Raw genomic sequence first — 18,692 nt, forward strand, 5'->3', positions numbered from 1 at the left:
ATCAGCTATGAGCACCGCCCCCTTGAGTCAATCCTGAGTGGACAGGGAAAACCTTTAAACCTATGTTGTGAGTGGAATTGCTTCTCCTTCAGCTTCATAGATGGATACTGCATTCAGACATGCACAAACACATTCTCTTCTCCTATGACTTCCACATTTACTCAAGAGCCTTTAATAAAGGGATTTTGTTGATGTGGAAGAGCCCCAGCTAACTTCAGGAATATTTTATTTATGGATTCAGCTGGAAATATTACATACGAGAGCTTGTTATTCTCTTGTACAATTTTCTTTATTTACTTACTAGCATTTTTCCAATTACTATATTCTATGTTTGTACTACCTCAAAGAGGAACTCTAAATCCTTGCTTCCAATTGAACCATGATCTGATAAAGTAGGATTTAAACTGTGTTAGGAATGTGAAGAAGCATTATCATAAATACGTAACAGTAATTACATAACAAACTCCTCCCGAGTGACAATACTACAACAACTATAATTGTAATTTTATTCTTGGAACTGATCCAGGGACTGTAAAATTTTATCCATTAAGTCTCTGCAATAGAAAAGTCCAAATAATTTCCCCTTTTAAAACATCAAAAGAAAGTTATACCCAAAGGAAAAATTACAAATAGATTCTATATTTTCCAGTAATTGTTTGCTCATTTCTTTATTCCAACAGCAACCTAATTGATACTATATATCATTTTAAAACTGTAAGTACATGAGTTTTTACTTGCTTTTCAAATACTTGCACTTTATTTTCTGCTTTTCAGTCAACCTAAGAAAAAAACTGGCCTTCTATGGATTTTTTTGTTTGCAGCCAAGATGGGTATCTTCACTTTGTGTTTTTGTTTTACAACGACACTACAGTCACTATACTTTGTAGGACTGAGTGTTTTCAATAAGTAAGTACACAAGGCACAAAACATGGTTTTTTTCAGTATGAATTCACTTGAATCCTTTAATGCAGAGGCCCAGAAGATTTTATGATATACACAGTATCCGGTAGTTTAAAATGTAAAAACAATCATTCAGAAAAAAGGCAGAAAAGTTAAGTTTTCAAGCTTAGTAAACATACATTACAGACTTCAGCAAGACATCTATCAAAGAGATTCACATTGTATTTGGATCTAGTAGCAAGGGTTTGGGTTGTGGTTTTTTTTTTTTTTTTTTTTAAGTAGCAAAAGTGACGATGATGTTTTAAATTTTTGGAACAAATGAAGCTATCAATTTTATTTACAGTATAAACAGGCCTTTTTTTATTTTTAAAGTGAAGATAACACCCTGTCACATGTTGAAGAAAAGCAGTATCTTAATTCTCAAATGCAAAATAAAGCAATATGAAAGTAAAACTATATATATATTTATATTTATATGTATAAATAAATATCTTCTGCTCTGAAATTCTGAAATCTTCTCAGCTCTGTCGTACATGTGATTCTGATCAGAGTTCCCTTGGTCTTTATCATAATAAATGATTCTGAATCTTCATTCTTCTGCTGATGCTCTAATGAATTGCTTTTCATACAAGCTCATGACATGGTGGACAAACTGATATTGTTCACTAGTCTGGATCATTCCTCCCCTGGAAAGAGAAGCAAGGAAGAATTTAAATCTTAAAAACATGTGGAAACTGGTTTACTTCCAGAAAAGATAAACAGTACAGTTCAGTCCTTGACTTATGACCACAAGGGAGCCCAAAATTTATGTTGCTAAGTGAGACATTTGTTAAGTGAGTTTTGTCTCATTTTACCACTTTTCTTGCCATAGTTGTTAAATGAAACATTGCAGTTGTTAAGTGAATCTGGCTACCCCACTGACTTTGCCTGTCAGAAGGTCGCAAAAAGTGATCACATGCCTTCGGGACACAGCAACCGTCATAAATATGTGTCAGTTGCCAAGAGTCTGAATTTTGATCATGTGACCATCTGCTGCAATCATCGTAAGTGTGAAAAACAGTCATAAGTCACTTTTTTCAGTGCCGTTGTAACTTTGAACAATCACTAAACAGTTGTAAGAACTCACAACTGAAAAAAAACCATAATGATTCATTCTAAGATTACTGTATATACTCGAGTATAAGCTGAGTTTTTCATCACACTTTTTTATGCTGAAAAAAGCCCCCCATGGCTTATACTCGAGTGAGGAAAAAATGCCTTTTTTCCTGTAACCCATTTTAGCTTGCAGGGGCTGCAGGGAGGCTTGCTAGGGCCAAAATGAGGCATGAGGGGGGTGCCTAGTAAGACTCCCTGCAGCCCCCTGGAAGCAAACATGGGCTGCGGTGGTGGGCTTCAAGGAAGAAAGAAACAAAGAAATCCTCACTTTTTAGGGAGATCCCCAGGTGCACTGAGCTTGAGTTGACAGCTTATTGTAATAGGCTGGCTACTAGCTATCCTTGCTCAGGCTAAGCTAATCAATAGTAGAGCTCTAAGAATGCCAGATGAGGAGAAAGGGAGGGAGAACTGTTTGGGGATCCCTACGTGCACTGAGCTTGAATTGAGAGCTTATTGTAAGTGCCTGCAATAGCTATCCTTGCTCAGGGTAAGCTACAAAATGTTTCAAAACGTCTGGCTTTTCTTCCTCCTAACAAAGACCTTCTGGAGTTCTTCACAGAAAGGGAGAAAGGAGAAAGGGAGGGAGGGAGGGAGAGAGAGAGAGAGAGAGAGAGAAGAAAGAAAGAGGAAAAAAAAGAAAAAGGGAGAGAGAGAGAGAATGCAGATATCTCTTAACAGAGGCTTGAACTTGCCTGAAATTAGATCAAGCCCTACATCACTTAACCCAATGTATCAGATTGGTTATTGAATTATTGTTATTGAATTATTTTTGGTATATATATTACATTGTCTTGTGTAATTTAGTTATAGTGTAGTTTTCACTATGCACTTACAGAGCTAGTTTACTGTTTTTCTTTGAAATCAATATTCAAAAACATTTAACCTACTGATGCCTCAATTAATGTAATTTTATTGGTATCTATTTTTATTTTGAAATTTACCAGTAGCTGCTGCATTTCCCACCCTAGGCTTATACTCGAGTCAATAAGTTTTCCCAGTTTTTTGTGGTAAAATTAGGTGCCTCGGCTTATATTTGGGTCGGCTTATACTCGAGTATATACGGTAGTTAAAAATCCATCTCATCCATTGTGTTCTTAGACAATAAAAACAGAAATAAAGTGAATAAAATTAAGTGGAATAAAATCAGTGCTCTACAGAAAAAAAAATCAAAAATCAAGAATTTTAACACTTTTTTCAAACTATAATATTTTTATGGTCAAATCACTGACTTTTCCCATGTTTGTACATTCACAGTTTTATTCTGAAGCAAATTCCTGCTTACATATTATAAAGTAATAAATGTTATTGAGTGCTGGATTAAAAATGCAACCTTCCACAATCCGATGCCTACAAAATACTCCGGATTATAATTCCCATTATTCCTGACCAATTTTAATAGTTAATGTTTTGTCCCTTTGTTTTTAAGATGTTTGAGTTGCTCGATAGTGAGATGGATGCCATATCAAGTTAATAAATAAATAAAATAAATAATAAATCAGGTGATCGAGACATTTGGGAGGCAGCACTTAGGGGAAGGCTACATTAGACTTGGTTTTAGCAGAAAAATTATCTTACCTGTCTAACCGTAGCTGGCAAGTTGTTCTGAGTATGTCAACCATGCCCTCATTTTTCCACTGTTGGCAGCAAATGCTGGTAGCAATAAAACAGCCTGTTCTCCCAATCCCTGCACTGGCCAGAGAAAGAAATAAAAAGTGACGACAAAGATCTTCCAAAAAATAAAACATTGTTTAGAACACCTTCTTCATATCTGGGACTGAGTTTTCCATCTTTTCCATCTGGGACTGAGTTCATGAGCTTAAGGTCACGGGGATATTATAGCACCATTCAGAAGTCAAGAGTCAAAGCAGAAAACTGAACATAACTGAGGGGTCCTTGGTGCTCTCTGACCTTGGTTTTCTTGCAGACGTTTCATCACCCAAAATCAGGTAATGAAATGTCATTGGTGCTAGTAAGGAATGGGGTTTGTTCTCATTTTATATTTTAGTGGCTTGCCCTGTCAGTGTTGGTGAGGGTGCTCTTAAGAGATTCTTTGGTTGGGCTGTTTACTATTAACTTGTTTGGAAGTTTCTTGATTGGGATATGGAGTATTGTTTACTTCTTGATTGTTGGTCTGATGTTTATCTTGGAGTTCATCTATGCTCATCTGGGTGCTAATTGCTGGTGGGGAGGTGTTTTGGTCTTTTTGTTCCCTTTTGGGCTTGTTGATTGCTTCTTTTGCATAGTATAGAGATACAGTTATGTCTATATGTCTATTGATGGTTAATGTATCAGAGAGCCAGGCTTCTAGAAATTCCCTAGCATTTTGGTCTTGGTCTAGGATGGTCACATTTTCCCAATTGAAACTATGGTTAAGTCTGTCCATATGTTATGAGTTTTCATCATGTGAAACCAGGGACTCATTTGAACTCTGACTACAAATATTCTCCTTTATTGGTACTGAATATAACTGTTTAGCTCTACTATGTATTCTCAAGTTTTAGGAAATCATTATTATTTTATTTCAGACAATATTGGTTACGTATAGGAACAGAAGTCTTTACTAGCCTGAAACTCTTTGCTTGCCAAAAGTAATTTCTTGTCCATGTGTACAAATGTGGTGGCCTTCTGGTTTCTCGCATATTATCCTCTGACTGTAAACTACTGGTAGGTGTGTGATGGGGGGCTGTTATTTTAGAATATGTGGGGAGTGGATAGAAGTGCTACTCAACCCACAGACTGAATGTGGACCGGGCATATGAAAAAACACGCTTATGTTTTCTTTATCTGGCTTTAATTTATGCAACAAAAAACCAGCAGAATATCTTTTACCATTTGCCCTGTATTATTTCAGAAAAAGGTTAGCAGTGTTATTGGATAAAATGTTACAGGGTAAAATTCCAGAGAGATGTTATGTGAGGCATCTGGTTTCTGTCAGCTTTTATATATCAACATGTCATTTTAAATAAAGAGAAACATCAAGTAACAATTACTTCATGGTCCAAGAGCATCTCAGTTTTGCAAGTCTTTAGCTCTGCTGAAAGCTTCTTAGATGACTTTCCATCATTGTCACTTAACTTATTGGGGCCATCAGCTAAGCCCCCAGGAAGAAGAAATGCAACTTATGTAGTCATTCCACCCAGATCTACAGATGTTATATTTGATTGGGTTTCATATTAATCCTTCCTATTATTCTCATTACATCTACTGTATTTCAATTAAGGTTCCACCTGGATTATAGCATTCTTTTCGGCTAGTTTGCGGGGGAGGCAGGGTTGGGAGCAGGAAGTATAGTTTTGCAGTAGTTCTTTTCCATCTTTGAGATTGGTTTCAGCCAAGGTTAGGAGGGGGGAGATTCAACCCTGAATTCTTACATTCTGAGACCATGACTTTCTCCCGACTCCTATTTAACATCTGGTGAGATCATTCATTAACACGAGGTTAAATACCACCAATATGTTGATGATACTCAGCTGTACATCTTTGCCTTGAGTTGTCCAAATGATACTGTTCAGATTCTTTCCCAATGCCTGAGCCTGAGTAGCATAGGAAGCTAATGCCTCCTACTAAGGCAGCATTTAACATCCAGCTGCCTGTAATTACTGTGAGTTCAATTCTCACCAGGCTCAAGGTCGACTCAGCCTTCCATCCTTTCTAAGGTGGGTAAAATGAGGACCCGGTTTGTGGGGGCAATAAGCTGACTTTGTATAAAATATACAAAAGTATGAAGGCTATTGCTTAACGCATTGTAAGCCGCACTGAGTCTCCGGAGAAGGGCAGCATATAAAAATAAATAAAAATAAAAATTAAATTAAATTAAAATGCCTAGAGGCTGTAACAGTCTGGATCAGAAAGAACAGGCCTCAATTCTAGCAAGATCAAGTAGCTGTGGGTTTTAGGGCCTCACAGTTGTGGAGACTTTCTATTTTTACTTGGATGGATAGCACTCCCCTAGACACAGATGATACACAATCTGGAGTAGAGGTCTTTTTGGGCTGATGGTCAAAGAACAGGTGGCAACTATGGTCAAGAGGGCCTCCATATTCATTTTGTGCACCCATTCCTGAAGCAGGAGGTTCTGCTTTATTCACATCTTATGTAGCTCTCAGTTGTAAATTGTTCTCCATAGGATGCTCATGAATTGCTTTCAAAAGCTGCTATTAGTCCAGAATGTAGGAGTGCATGCGGTTTGGAACAAATCATGGTTTGTCTATATAACATCACTGTTTTGCAAGTCACACTGGCTCCCAGTGAAGAAATTCAAGGCATCAATGAAGTGACAGTAATGTAAATGGGCATTGGTCTTACCTTAAATGCCAGATTTCTTGAGTGGGGTGACATTGTCCAGATGAGGGTTGTATCAGTCGGATCTGATGCTGGCTGAGTCATAATTTTTGACCACTCCCCTTGCTCCTCCCCTTTCATGCTCAGTTTTGACGAAGGAAGGCCACCAGAAGTATCTCCAACAGGAACCACCGTTATCAGGAGGAAGTAAATCGGTCCAACGGGACATCTGGAAAAAAACTACTGAACAAGAACAATAAACTGTACAGGCACTGAGACAGAGGGAGGGGCTGGACAATGTCACCCCACTCAAGAAATCTGGCATTTAAGGTAAGACCAATGCCCAATTTCCTTGATGAGGGTGTGACATTGTCCAGATGAGGGACATACCAAAGATTTGGCTGTCTCAAGGGCGGGATGTCGAAGGGCCTGGAGAGACCCTCGCACGATGCACCTGCTGCAAAACCCTCCTGCCAAATGACGCTTCAGCAGAAGCAAAGGTATCGATCTTGTAGTGACGAATAAATGGCGAGGGGGTAGACCAGGTGGCTGCCCTACATACCTCCTCAAGGGAGGCCTGAGTTGCCCAAGCTGCTGAGGTAGCAGCACTCCTAGTGGAGTGGGCAGTAATGCTATTGGGAACAGGAATCGCCTGGGCCTGATATGCCGAGGCGATGCAAGCCCTGATCCATCTACCAATTGTGGCAGAAGAGACTTTGAGCCCTAGGGAGCCTGGCAAAAAGGAAACAAACAAAGCCTCTGACTTCCTGAAGGGAGCAGTCCTTTTGATATAAATCTTTAGGGCCCTCCGTACATCTAAGGTATGCCACCTTCGTTCCAAGGCATGAGAGGGCCGGGGACAGAAATTGGGCAAAATAACCTCTTGGGCCCTGTGAAAGGGGGAATTAACGGGGGAATAAATGAAGGGTCCAATCTCAAAATAACTGTGTCCGGCCGGAAAACACAGAGATCCTCCCTAACTGAGAGGGCTGCCAGCTCCGAAATGCGACGGGCTGAAGTTATGGCTATAAGGAAAACCACCTTAAGGGTGAGAAAGCGAAGATGAACCGTGCGGAGGGGTTCAAAGGGAGTCTCAGTTAAAGCATTAAGGACCTTGGGCAAATCCCAAGTAGGGTATCTATGAATCGAGGAGGGCCGCAAGAGCCTGGCTCCTCGCAGGAACTTTTTTATCACAGGGTGCTGAGTGAGTGGTCGGCCGGATGGACTGGACAAGGCCGTAGACAGGGCCGCCACATGTCTCCGAAGGGTACTATGGGCCAGACCACGGTCAAACCCATCTCTAAGGAACTCCAAGATCTGGGCAGGTGAGGCTGAAACAGGATCTATCTGCCGGGAACGGCACCACCTATAAAAGGCGAGCCAGGAGATATTGTAGAGTCTGACTGTGGATTTACGTCTGCAGGCTTGAACAATGTGAATCACCCTATCTGAATAATTGTCCTGCCTTAGACGGGCCCCTTCAAGCGCCATGCAGTCAGTTGGAGCCACTGAGGGTCCGGATGAAGAAGGTTCCCCTGACGCAGTACAATCTCGTCTGGTGGAATCCTCCAAGGGTGAAATGTGGAGAGACTGACCAGGTCTGCGAACCACGGACGGCGTGGCCAGTGGGGAGCCACGAGGATAATTTCTGCTCTGTCGGCGATGACCTTCCGAATCAGGGCCGGAATCAGAGGCAGTGGCGGGAAGGCATAGTGAAGACCCGGCGGCCAGGTGAGACAGAGAGCGTTGACCCCTTCCGCCCCTGGCGTCGGGAACCTCGAGAAGCGAGGAAGCTGATTGTTCAGGTGTGTGGTGAAGAGATCTACGGTTGGGATGCCGAACCTGTTGCAAATCTAATGAAATATGTCAGGATGAATCTGCCACTCGCTGTTGTCCACCTCTGTCCTGCTCAGGAAATCCGCCTGTGTGTTTTCCGACCCCGCAATGTGGTCCGCTCTGATGGAGAGGAGGTGTTGTTCTGCCCACTTACCCAGGCGAAATGATTCCTCCATGAGGCGCTTTGAGTGGGTACCCCCTTGACGGTTGACATGTGCCTTCGCCGCCATATTGTCTGTCAACACCAGAACATGACGGTGTTGCACAAACCGGTGAAAGTGCGTGAGAGCGAGACGAATGGCCTTCAGCTCCAGCCAGTTGATAGGGTTGGCGAGGTCTGATGCAGACCAACGGCCCTGAGCCACGTGTGATGCAAGATGAGCCCCCCATCCGTGAAGGCTGGCGTCTGTAATGAGTACAAGTCGGTCATGATTCATGAAGAGACACCCCTTGTCGAGAGAAGGCGATGTCCACCAACCTAGCGATTGCCTGACTGAGAGTGGAACTTTGACTGTTGACATGGTGTGAGCTTGGCGTTTCCTTTGAAAAGGAAGCAGGAACCACTGCAAGTGGCGAGCGTGAAGGTGTGCCCATGGGACGATCTGAACGCTGGAGACCATCTTGCCTAAGAGCTTGGATAGAGTGGCCAATGGAACTGATGGAGTTCTGCGAATGAGAGCTACTAGGTCCCTGATGTCTGACCGTCGTTCCAAGGTTAGGTAGCCTTGGGCTGCGTCTATGATGGCGCCAAGATGGGTGATCCTGGTGACTGGCACTAACTGACTTTTTTTGTAGTTGACCAAGAACCCATGGTCATTCAGGGTTTGAATCGTGAGGTGTAGGTCATGTAAGGCTTGCTCTTGAGTGTGAGCCTGAATCAGAATATCGTCCAGGTAAGCCTGGATCCTTACCGGTTGTTGTCTCAGGTGAGCCGCCACGACCGCCAGGACCTTTGTGAAGACCCTTGGTGCAGATGCCAGTCCGAAGGGAAGAGCCCGGTATTGAAAATGCTTTCCTGCATAGCTGAATCGGAGATACTGTCGATGCTTTGGCAGGATGGGAATGTGAAGATAAGCCTCCATGAGGTCTATGGAAACTAGAAAATCGTTGGGACGAATCCCTTGAAGAATAGAGGTTAGTGAACACATTTTGAATCTGCGATACACTATGTATGAGTTGAGATTTTTTAAGTCCAGAATGGCTCTCCACCCCCCTGACTGCTTTGGAACTACGAACAGGATGGAATAATACCCCTGTTTCCATTGATCGTGGGGGACCTCCTCTATGGCGTGAATCTGTAGTAGGTGCTGAACTGCTTGGTTCATTAATTGACGTCTGGATTCGCTTTTGGAAGTTGGACATTGAAGAAAGCGGGTTGGAGGCCTGGAGAGAAATTCCAGGGGGAGGCCGAATTTCACAACTGAAAGAACCCAAAGATCTGAAGATGACCTTTCCCACCTGTCCGCAAAGAGGGACAGGCGACCCCCTACTGGAGGATTTGGTAGTGAGTCACTTACGACTGTGGGACTGGCGGAAACCAGAACCCCGAAAGGACCGTTTGGGCTGGAATTGTCTGCTCCTGTCCCGAAAATATTGACGGTCCGAGGATCGATAGGATCCCTGAAGATATTCCTGCCTGGAGGGGCCTCCCTGGGGGTAGGAACGAAAGGAAGGCCTTCTGTAATATGGAGAGGGTCTTCCTTCAGCCCGTTTGTATGTTGAGGGCAAAATTTTTCGCTTATCCCGTGTCTCTACAAGAAGAGGGTCAAGTGATTCCCCAAATAGTTTGTTTGCAGAATATGGAGCTGCAGCCAAGCGCCATTTGGCCTTAAGGTCAGCAGGCCATTGGCGAAGCCAGAGCATCCTGCGGGCTGAAACTGTAGAGGCTAAGGCTCTGGATGCAAATTTGGCTGAATTCAAGGTTGCATCAGCCGAAAATTGAGTGGCAGCAATGATTTTATTAATATCCTGATGAAGGCGAACCTCACTGTGGGGTACCCTTGCCTGTAACTGTTGAAGCCAAAGGATGGTAGTTCTATTAAAAAATGAGGCTGATGAAGCTGATTGAATTGCCCATGCTGAGGCCTGATGGTTCTTTTTAAACAGAAATTCTAACTTTTTGTCTTCTGGCCTTAGACCTTCAGAAGTATCCCCAGTTACGTATGAAGAAGAAGAGGAAAGGGCCGCTACAGGGCTGTCTACAGGTGGAACTTGCAAGAGTTGAGCAAACTTTGGAGCAACAGCATAATATTTCTTATCTGAACCATGTGCAGATGCCATGGTTGCAGGCCCAGCCCACTGTTTCTTTACCACGTCTATGAACAGTTGTGGAGTTGGTACATAACAAAGTTCAGGGGGTGGGGGCTCAGAAAAAGGTCCCTGTAGTCCACCCTTTTGAGCCTCCTGCATCTCTTGAAAATATTCATCTTCCTTTAAGGCGGCTGTTAAGCGAGCCTTATGCAATAAAGACTTGAATTTATTGGGGGGAAATAAGCCTGTAAAGGCAGGTTGATCTTGGATTATCCCCTCATCATCTGATAGGTCAGAATGTCTCTCTTCCTCAAACACAAAGGCTTCACTAACTCTGGAGGCTGCAGGAGAATGAGAGCCAGTAAGGCTGACTGCAGGAGAAATTCTAATACGGGCAGATCGCTCTGAAATAGCAGAGCCAGAGTGTTGACCATGAATATTGGCTGCCATTCTAGAAGCAATGGCCTGTTCAATCAGAATTCTCAAACCTTCTGGCACATTTTTTAAAGGATCTTCGGGGGTTAGCACAGGCATAGAGGATTCACCTGTTGAAGCAGCTGCAGCTGCATGCCCACCAAATACAGGAGTTGCAGGGGTCATTAATTGACTTGCAAAGGGGTTTTGCAAATTGCTTTGGTCTTGTTGAAGAACATTACCCTCTCCCTCCGAAGACCAGGCCTGGCTAACCGTTGAAATAGGAGGAGGGGGGGTAGATGGGGGGGTCCCCTTACCAGGCTCAGTTGCAGGCACCTCACTAGCTTGCTTTTCTAGAGATTTATGCCTCTTTGTTAAATCCTTCTCCTCAGGCTTAGAAAGGTGCTTACGTTTGGAAGTTGATTTCTTCCCAGTGTACATAGTATTTTCCTCCCCATGGGAAGAGCGATCCGCCATCTTTAGTATACTCACTGCGACCACGATGTCGACTGGAGAAATAGCTTTTGGTTTCAGTTTCGCCACGTGGTTGAAATTTGAGATGGCAACGACTCTGGCGTTAAGCACGATGGCTGCCAGGTCACACTTGAGCAGGAGGAAACTCTGCTCCAGAGGTATCTGTCTAGGCAAGCCTAGAAACGGACCTCCTCAGCGCCCCCACAGCCAGGATGAAAAAAATAAAAATAAATACTGGCTGGAAATGCCACAGGGAGAGGCAAGAAGAAGCTTGCTGCCCCCCCCCAAACTTGCAGACTCGTTGGTGGCAAAGCGGCAAAAAACTCCTTTTAAAATTGCCGCGGCGCTTCAATTAACCGCTCTACAGCTGATCAGCGGTTTTGGGATGCTGTAGCGTGGGCGGCGGCCCGATTTGGCGATTTCCCTTAAAATTAGGGAATCGCTATTATTGTTGGTGGTATTGTGGTCTAGGGCCCCTTAAACAATCGTTGGTGGGATAGATCAAAAAAATCCCCCCCAAAAAAGACAGGAAAAAGAAAAAGGAAACAAGTTCCCTTTTAAAATGGGGCATTCAAAATGGCCGCCGCCAGGAGCGAAGCAAAGCCTGGCAGCTCAGGATGCTCTAGCAAGGCAAGACCGGCAGGCTACAATAGAAGGGGGGGAAAAATATATATAGCCTGGTAGACCGGTACCTTAGGAAAATTTAAAGGGGAAGTAACAATTTTAAACTAGAGAAATAAAAAGGTGGTTAAAAAGACTTACAATTCTGTGATATTGAACAGACTGGGCTGTATAGCCAGATCTGTAGGAGATGTTTCTCTCAGGCCGACTGAGTCTAAACTGGGCATGAAAGGGGAGGAGCAAGGGGAGTGGTCAAAAATTATGACTCAGCCAGCATCAGATCCGACTGATACAACCCTCATCTGGACAATGTCACACCCTCATCAAGGAAATCTATATTTTTCAATATTATTAAATGTGAAAGCCTTGACTGACCATGTCCCCATTTGATAAAGATCATGGTTTATGGAAACTTGTGGTTTGGGTGTGGAAAGTACCAATAAAGGAGAATAATTGTAGCTCAGGGTTGAAATGAGGGGTCTTAGTGCTCTCTGAGCTTGCTTCTTTTCTTGCAGACGTTTCATTGCCCAAACTAGGTAATACATCATCAGTGCTAGTCCATCAGTCCACTAGGACTGATGATGTTACCTAGTTTGGGTAATGAAACGTCTGCAAGAAAATAAGCAAGCTTAGAGAGCACCAAGGATCCTTCACTGTGGAAAGTGTTGTGTAAGGAAAGAGACTGTGGAATTTGATTGGAATACAGTGAGAATTATATTGCAAAGTGGCAAGATATATATGGGATTGCATGCATGGGAGGCATGAAATGGATGTTTGGTGGAATGATGAAGAGGAATAGGTTATAGATAAAAAAAACTGAGTATGAGAGAAATATATTACATAATGTGTACAGAAATAAAAGATAATCATGAGGAATGTATGTGAAGAGAGCAAGGAAGAATTAAGATTAAAAGAGGCAGAACATTTTAATAAGAAATTAAAATTTGTTTTAGAACTGAGTGAAGAAAGCTAAACAAAGAGACACAATCAGGGAATGGAATTAAAATTAGAAGTGACGAAATAATTTGGGAAGAAATTAAAGCAAGGAAATGCTAGATGCAACATGTTAATGATTTGTATGGGACTGCTATAATATATGGGAATATATAGAAGAATGGGAATGAATGCTATAAATGTAGTCTCCAAGAAAAAAAAATGATAAAAAGGAATACATATACACTGGAAGCAAGTTGCAAATCATATGCCTTCACGTAGAATGTAAAGAATTATGTTAATGTAAATTTAAAGCAAACTGTTAAAAGAGAAATGCTGAATTTAGAGAGCACAATAATACAGCTACTTGACTGCATTATAACAGAAAAAATATACTTTTAGAATATTCAGAAAAAATGGTACTTTATTACTTTAGATTATGATAGCAACATTATGTTCTCATATGGTTTGTGTTTATGAAAAATGCTGTAGAGACTCATTATACCTTTATCCCATCATCCATAATCTGCTTGTAAAAGGGGTACTTACAACAATTTTGCAGAACAACATAAATATTCATTATACAAGATTTCATTTTGTAATCTGACTAAAAATGAATTTAGCTTTAAAATGTAAATGCTCCTTTATGCTCACCAACGTCAAATTACATGAAACATAAATGAGAAAGATATTTGCAATGGTTATGTCTCAAATTATATAACTCTGTTCAATATTTTCCTGAGAGTGGAGTTAACCAGTAGGTCACAAGCCCTGTAAAGATTTCTATGAAATCTGCTTATTGTATTTATAATCAGGGGCTTCCTTGGTACACTCAGTAGTGGCAATATGTTGTGTAGCATCATAGACAGCTCCTCCAAAGAGTCAGGGTCTTGTTAGAAAGTAACACATCTTTAGGGGTGTTGCTCTTGACTTTCGCTTGCTGACATGGGAGATAGTTTCTCACTGACTGACTGATTGCTGTGCTCCGTGTCTTCCACAGGAAGTTCTGAAAACTAATTACCGGTAGTCCTGGGTGACATTGTCTCAAAGGAAAGACTTATTTTTTAGTTGGAGACAGCTATCCTCCTAAAGTGGTTGTGGTATGACAGAGCTCTTCATGTGGGATGCTTCAATATTTGATTTGCATTTATAATTGAAACATATTTTTAAACTGATCTCTATAGTATCTGAAGCACATTACAATGGATAATAGGGGAAAAGAGAAAAATGATGGAGAGTGACAACACATTGTGAATCAGATCCAGGACTGGTCAGTAAAAATACACAATAGGCCTATTATTAAAACACGATAACTGATAGAATACCGGAGCTGGAAGAGACTTTGGAGGTCTTCTTAGTCCAACCCTCTGCTCAAGCGGGACCCTATACCATTTCAGACATATGAAATGGCTGCATGGTTCACATTTCATCTGCACTTCGTAACAGGCAAAAGAGAATCAGATCATGCCCGAATTAGAGTGAAACCCAATGTGGAAATTTTGGTTCCTCTGGATTCTACCAGTTTAGATGCAAGGGATATTTCCTTGCTAGAATGTTAAGAGTGGACAAGGTGAAGGTAGTGGACAAGGTAGAAAAGGTGTGTCTAAAATGTCAAAGAAAAAGTGAAAGGTAAACTCAGTATTATATATAACATTAAAAGCAAAGGATGTTTCAAATGAATGTCAGGGATATAGGAAAATTACCTAAGTATCATTTTTCGCCCTCTCATTTCTTTCTAATGATGTTTAATAATTTACCTGCAATGAACAATGATTGGAGCATTCTTTTCTTCTGCACGATGCATGGCTTCTTCCACTTCTTGAACCAGTTGGAGCAGGGCTGGTGCTTGATCAGGGGTCTTCTGGTCTGGCCAAGATGTATACCAGTAGTGCTTCAGATTTCTTGTTTCTTCACCATTCTATAAGATAGTGAGCAAGAAAATTGGGAGCAAGAGAATTAGACATTCAACACATGAATTTCTTTTCGAATATGAAAAACGTCTCTCATTAGAGAAATCACAAAAAGCAGACCAGAATTTCCAAAGGTAACAATTTCGATGACTCAGACTTTTAACTCCTTTCCTTGATATATGCGTACTATTGGCATTTGTTCGAAGATTCCTGAAAATATGGCACCATATAATTCCTTGATTTGTACTCCAACTTTTAGGTAAAAATTAACTGCAGGTTTCTGTTGAAAGACTCAATACCTTAGATTATTTGGGTGAGGGATTTTTTAATATTGAAAATTCTGCACAGGAAGCTAGCAGGGGAACAAACCAGGAGAGATGTCTAGCTAGATAGGGAGACCCTACTGGTTGTTATTAAAGAGAGATCCAACCAAGAACTAAGGAGAAATTTCCTGACCCTGAGAACAATCAATCAGTGGAACTGCTTGCCTCCAGAAGTTGTGGGTGCTCTGTCACTGGAGATTTTCAAGAAGAGATTGGACAGCCATCTGTCTGGAATGGTACAGGGTCTCCTGCTCGAGCAGAGGTTGGACTAGAACAGGGGTGTCAAACTCGATTTCATTGAGGGCGGCATCAGAGTTGTGATTGACCTTGGAGGGCCGGGGGGCCTGGCCATGGTGGGCGTGACATGGGACTCGTGTCGGGGGCACCTCTTGTGGCCAAGTGCTAAGACAGGACTTCCCTGAAACCCTCCCTCACTCTAATTATAATCTCCTTCCTTCCTTTCCTTCTTTTTCCTTCCCTCTTCATTCTTTCTTCTCCCTTCCCCTCTTTCCTTATTTTTCTTACCTTGCTCTCTTCCCATCTTCTTCTTTTTCTTTGTCTTTCCTCTTTCACTTTCTCCTTTCCTGCCCCTTCTTGCATCCTCAAATGCAAAAGGGGAAACATTTTTTTTGTTTTGTTTTTAGTTTGTTTTGATAGCCCTCTGCCAGCGAAAACAAGCTCAGGGGGGCTACGAGCTCTGTTTTACCTGGAAGAGGCACTGCTGGCCAATCCTTTGCTGTTTCTAGGGCGGCCTCACGGGCCAGATCTAAGTACCCCAAGGGCCAAATCCGGCCCACGGGCCTTGAGTTTGCCACTCCTGAGCTAGAACATCTCCAACATCCCTTCCAACCCTTTATTCTATATTCTATGTCTCTTGTTCAACAATCTCCATCACTGTAACTTATTGCCTTTTTTTTTTATTAACATACTGACAACTAAAATAATTCAAGGGCAACAGCAGCTGTAGCAACAACAAAACATTGATGCATTTTTTAAAATTAAACTGGCTCATGTTAACATCATACAACTGGCAAGTGGGAATAATTTACATTGCAAAGTTGCTTTGTCCATTAATTCAGATTGCACTACTATATCAAAAAAGATAAAGGAGTCCCTGTGGATTTTATTCCACTAGTTGTTGCTGACTATAGGGGGCGGTGCTCATCTCCATTTCAAGGCCATTGAGCCAGCACTGTCTAAAGGTACTTCTGTAGTCATGTGGCCAGCATGATGCTACATGCTGGTTGTTTTCCCACCAAAGTGGGATCTATTTATCTACTCACATTTGAAAGCTTTTGAACTGCTAGGTAGGCAGGAGCTGGGGAGAGGACAGGAGCTCACCCCACTGCATGGAGCTTGGGTCTCGAACCTGGGCTGCTGGCTTTCCAGCTGACAAGCCCAGCATTTTAACTGCTGAGCCCCCATGCCACTTACTAAATACTGGAGAAACTGGTAAGAAAAACACAGACACTGGGATTATGTATTCTAAAGTGGCATGGCTGAACCACTTACTCCTTCTCTGTTGTCACTTCACTTAATTTTGTGACATGAAACCATACAGAGTTGCATCCCTTTAGTTTTTTTAAATGTAAGAACTGGTCCATTGAAAATACAGGTTCAGATCTTTAAATATTTTAAATGACTTGGTCCTGAGGACCTTGGGAAACCTGCCCTGTGAATTCCTTCAGCTAGATCAGGAGTGTCAAACTAAGGCCTGCAGGCCACATCTAGCCCATGAGGTGCTTAGAACTGGCCCATGGAGTTGCCTTGGAAACAGGGAAGGACCATGGAGTCGCCTTGGAAACAGTGAAGGACCAGCGGTGCCTCTGCCAGCGAAAACGGAGCTTGGGAGGGCCATGTGTGGCCCTTGCAAGCTCCGTTTCGCTGACAGAGGATTGCAGGAAGCTGTCGCAGCTGGAAACGGAGCTTAGAAGCCCATTTTGGCTGGTAGAATGCTCGGGCCACCACAGGCACCCTGGGACACAAGTGATGTCGACCACGCCCACCCTGGCCACACCCACCCCGACCCCGAGGTCAAGCACAACCCCGACATGGCCCTCAATGAAATCGAGTTTGACACTCCTGAGCTAAACTGTGTTCTTCAAGGGAAAAGTGGTTTCTTTGTGGCCCCAATGAGGACATATTTCTCCCTGGGGAATTTTGTAATACTCTTTGTTGACCTTTATTTTGACAGGCAATGTATCTATTTTAGTTGATCCTTGGAAACTGAAGTGAATGGCACATTAATTATTTAATCACTATTTTGCTATGTTGGCCTGTCCATGTTATCCAGGTTTGATTTTTCCAAATTGCTGCAATACATTTAATGAATATGGCACATAAAAAACAACAAATGTTCTGTGATAGTAGCACTCTTTCTGTTGCTACTAAAACACCACCAAAGTAAATCCCAGTTGACAACACTATATTGTCACAACTGCTGCATGCTTAATTATATTGTCCAGGTAGACTTATAGAAATTGTCTCCTGATAGAAAAATAGCTATTTCTATTTGCATAAACCACATGAGCATGGCAGAAAGTATAAGGTTTACATTCCTTTTTTTAAAAAAAGAAATCCTGCTAAATCCATCCATCCATCCATCCATCCATCCATCCATCCATCCATCCATCCATCCATCCATCCATCCATCCAATAAACACACTGCTCAGCTGGCAAGCACAGTTATTAATTGTGAATGTTGCCCTTGTTATTGTAGTTGAAGTTACAGATCACTGGAATGTCGGCTGCAACTTTCTACAGTACTTGTTGCGTAATGTTCAGCACATTACACTGTACACAGGAAATGGGCTGTTTGAATTAAAGTTATGAATTAAAAGCTATAGCTTTAGATTTCTAGAACAGAACCATAAGCTTCTCCCCCCGCCCAACTAAATTTTATTTAGAGCCTTCTGTTTACTTCTATCTTAAAAGCATTATATTCCGTGGAGTTTGGGAGGGTGGGGGACTTTGCTGAGAAATATACATATTAGAAATATATATTTAACTGGTTTTTAGAATAGGTAAGTATCGAAATGTTCAACTTCTCGAGGCAAAAAAGGCTGCTAAAATAATAGATAATTCTGTAATTTATTACTATTTTGTTTCTGTACTCAACTTACTTTATAGAAACAGTTTTAGAGAAGGACATGAATTATAAATATTTATTTCTCTCTTTAGAAGGATTGATCTTTTGAGGATGAAAAAAATGTTGCTGTCTGAGAGAACCAGCACTGGAAATTGTATGAATGTATTTGCAGAAAATAAGGTTTCCATGGAAGGTTTTCTGGCAATTGGTGAGATCACTGCAGAGTGCAGATACTTCCATACTGTGGTCGCCACACAGGTTCAACAATAGTAATATCAGTCACACCAAAGATCTTACCAATCTGATTTACAATGTCTAACTTGCTCAAATATACGAATCTGTTAAAAAATAAAGATATGATACAAATACTAAAGTTGTTGTAAAGTCAATACATTTAGGAAGACTTTTAATAGATAAGAAAAGCAGATCAGAAACGCCTATTGAGAAAACATGTGGTAATAAATTGCCAGTGGAATGGCTCATAATTCCAATTGTTCTACAAAGAGC

General features: G+C 41.8%; 1 protein-coding gene across 10 annotated transcripts in view; it reads right to left on the reverse strand.

The window, feature by feature from the left end:
• Nucleotides 1–929: 929 nt before the first annotated feature.
• PTPN5 (protein tyrosine phosphatase non-receptor type 5) overlaps nt 930–18,692 on the reverse strand; it is a 78,547-nt gene continuing 60,784 nt past the window's right edge. For 9 of the 10 annotated variants that reach the window (XM_087879843.1, XM_034416924.2, XM_034416919.2 and 6 more), the window contains 3 exons: nt 14,622–14,782; nt 3,631–3,744; nt 930–1,586 (listed from right to left, as the gene is read on the reverse strand). In XM_087879843.1, coding sequence (XP_087735969.1) covers nt 1,490–1,586; nt 3,631–3,744; nt 14,622–14,782 — 372 coding nt within the window. In that variant the 3' untranslated portion in view covers nt 930–1,489. The remainder of the gene's footprint in view (nt 1,587–3,630; nt 3,745–14,621; nt 14,783–18,692) is intronic. The other variant, XM_087879861.1, reaches the window with a different exon arrangement.

The sequence above is a fragment of the Pantherophis guttatus genome, chromosome 1 (assembly GCF_059756535.1).
Source record: "Pantherophis guttatus breed Tessera chromosome 1, ASM5975653v1, whole genome shotgun sequence".
NCBI classification, from domain to species: Eukaryota; Metazoa; Chordata; class Lepidosauria; order Squamata; family Colubridae; genus Pantherophis; species Pantherophis guttatus.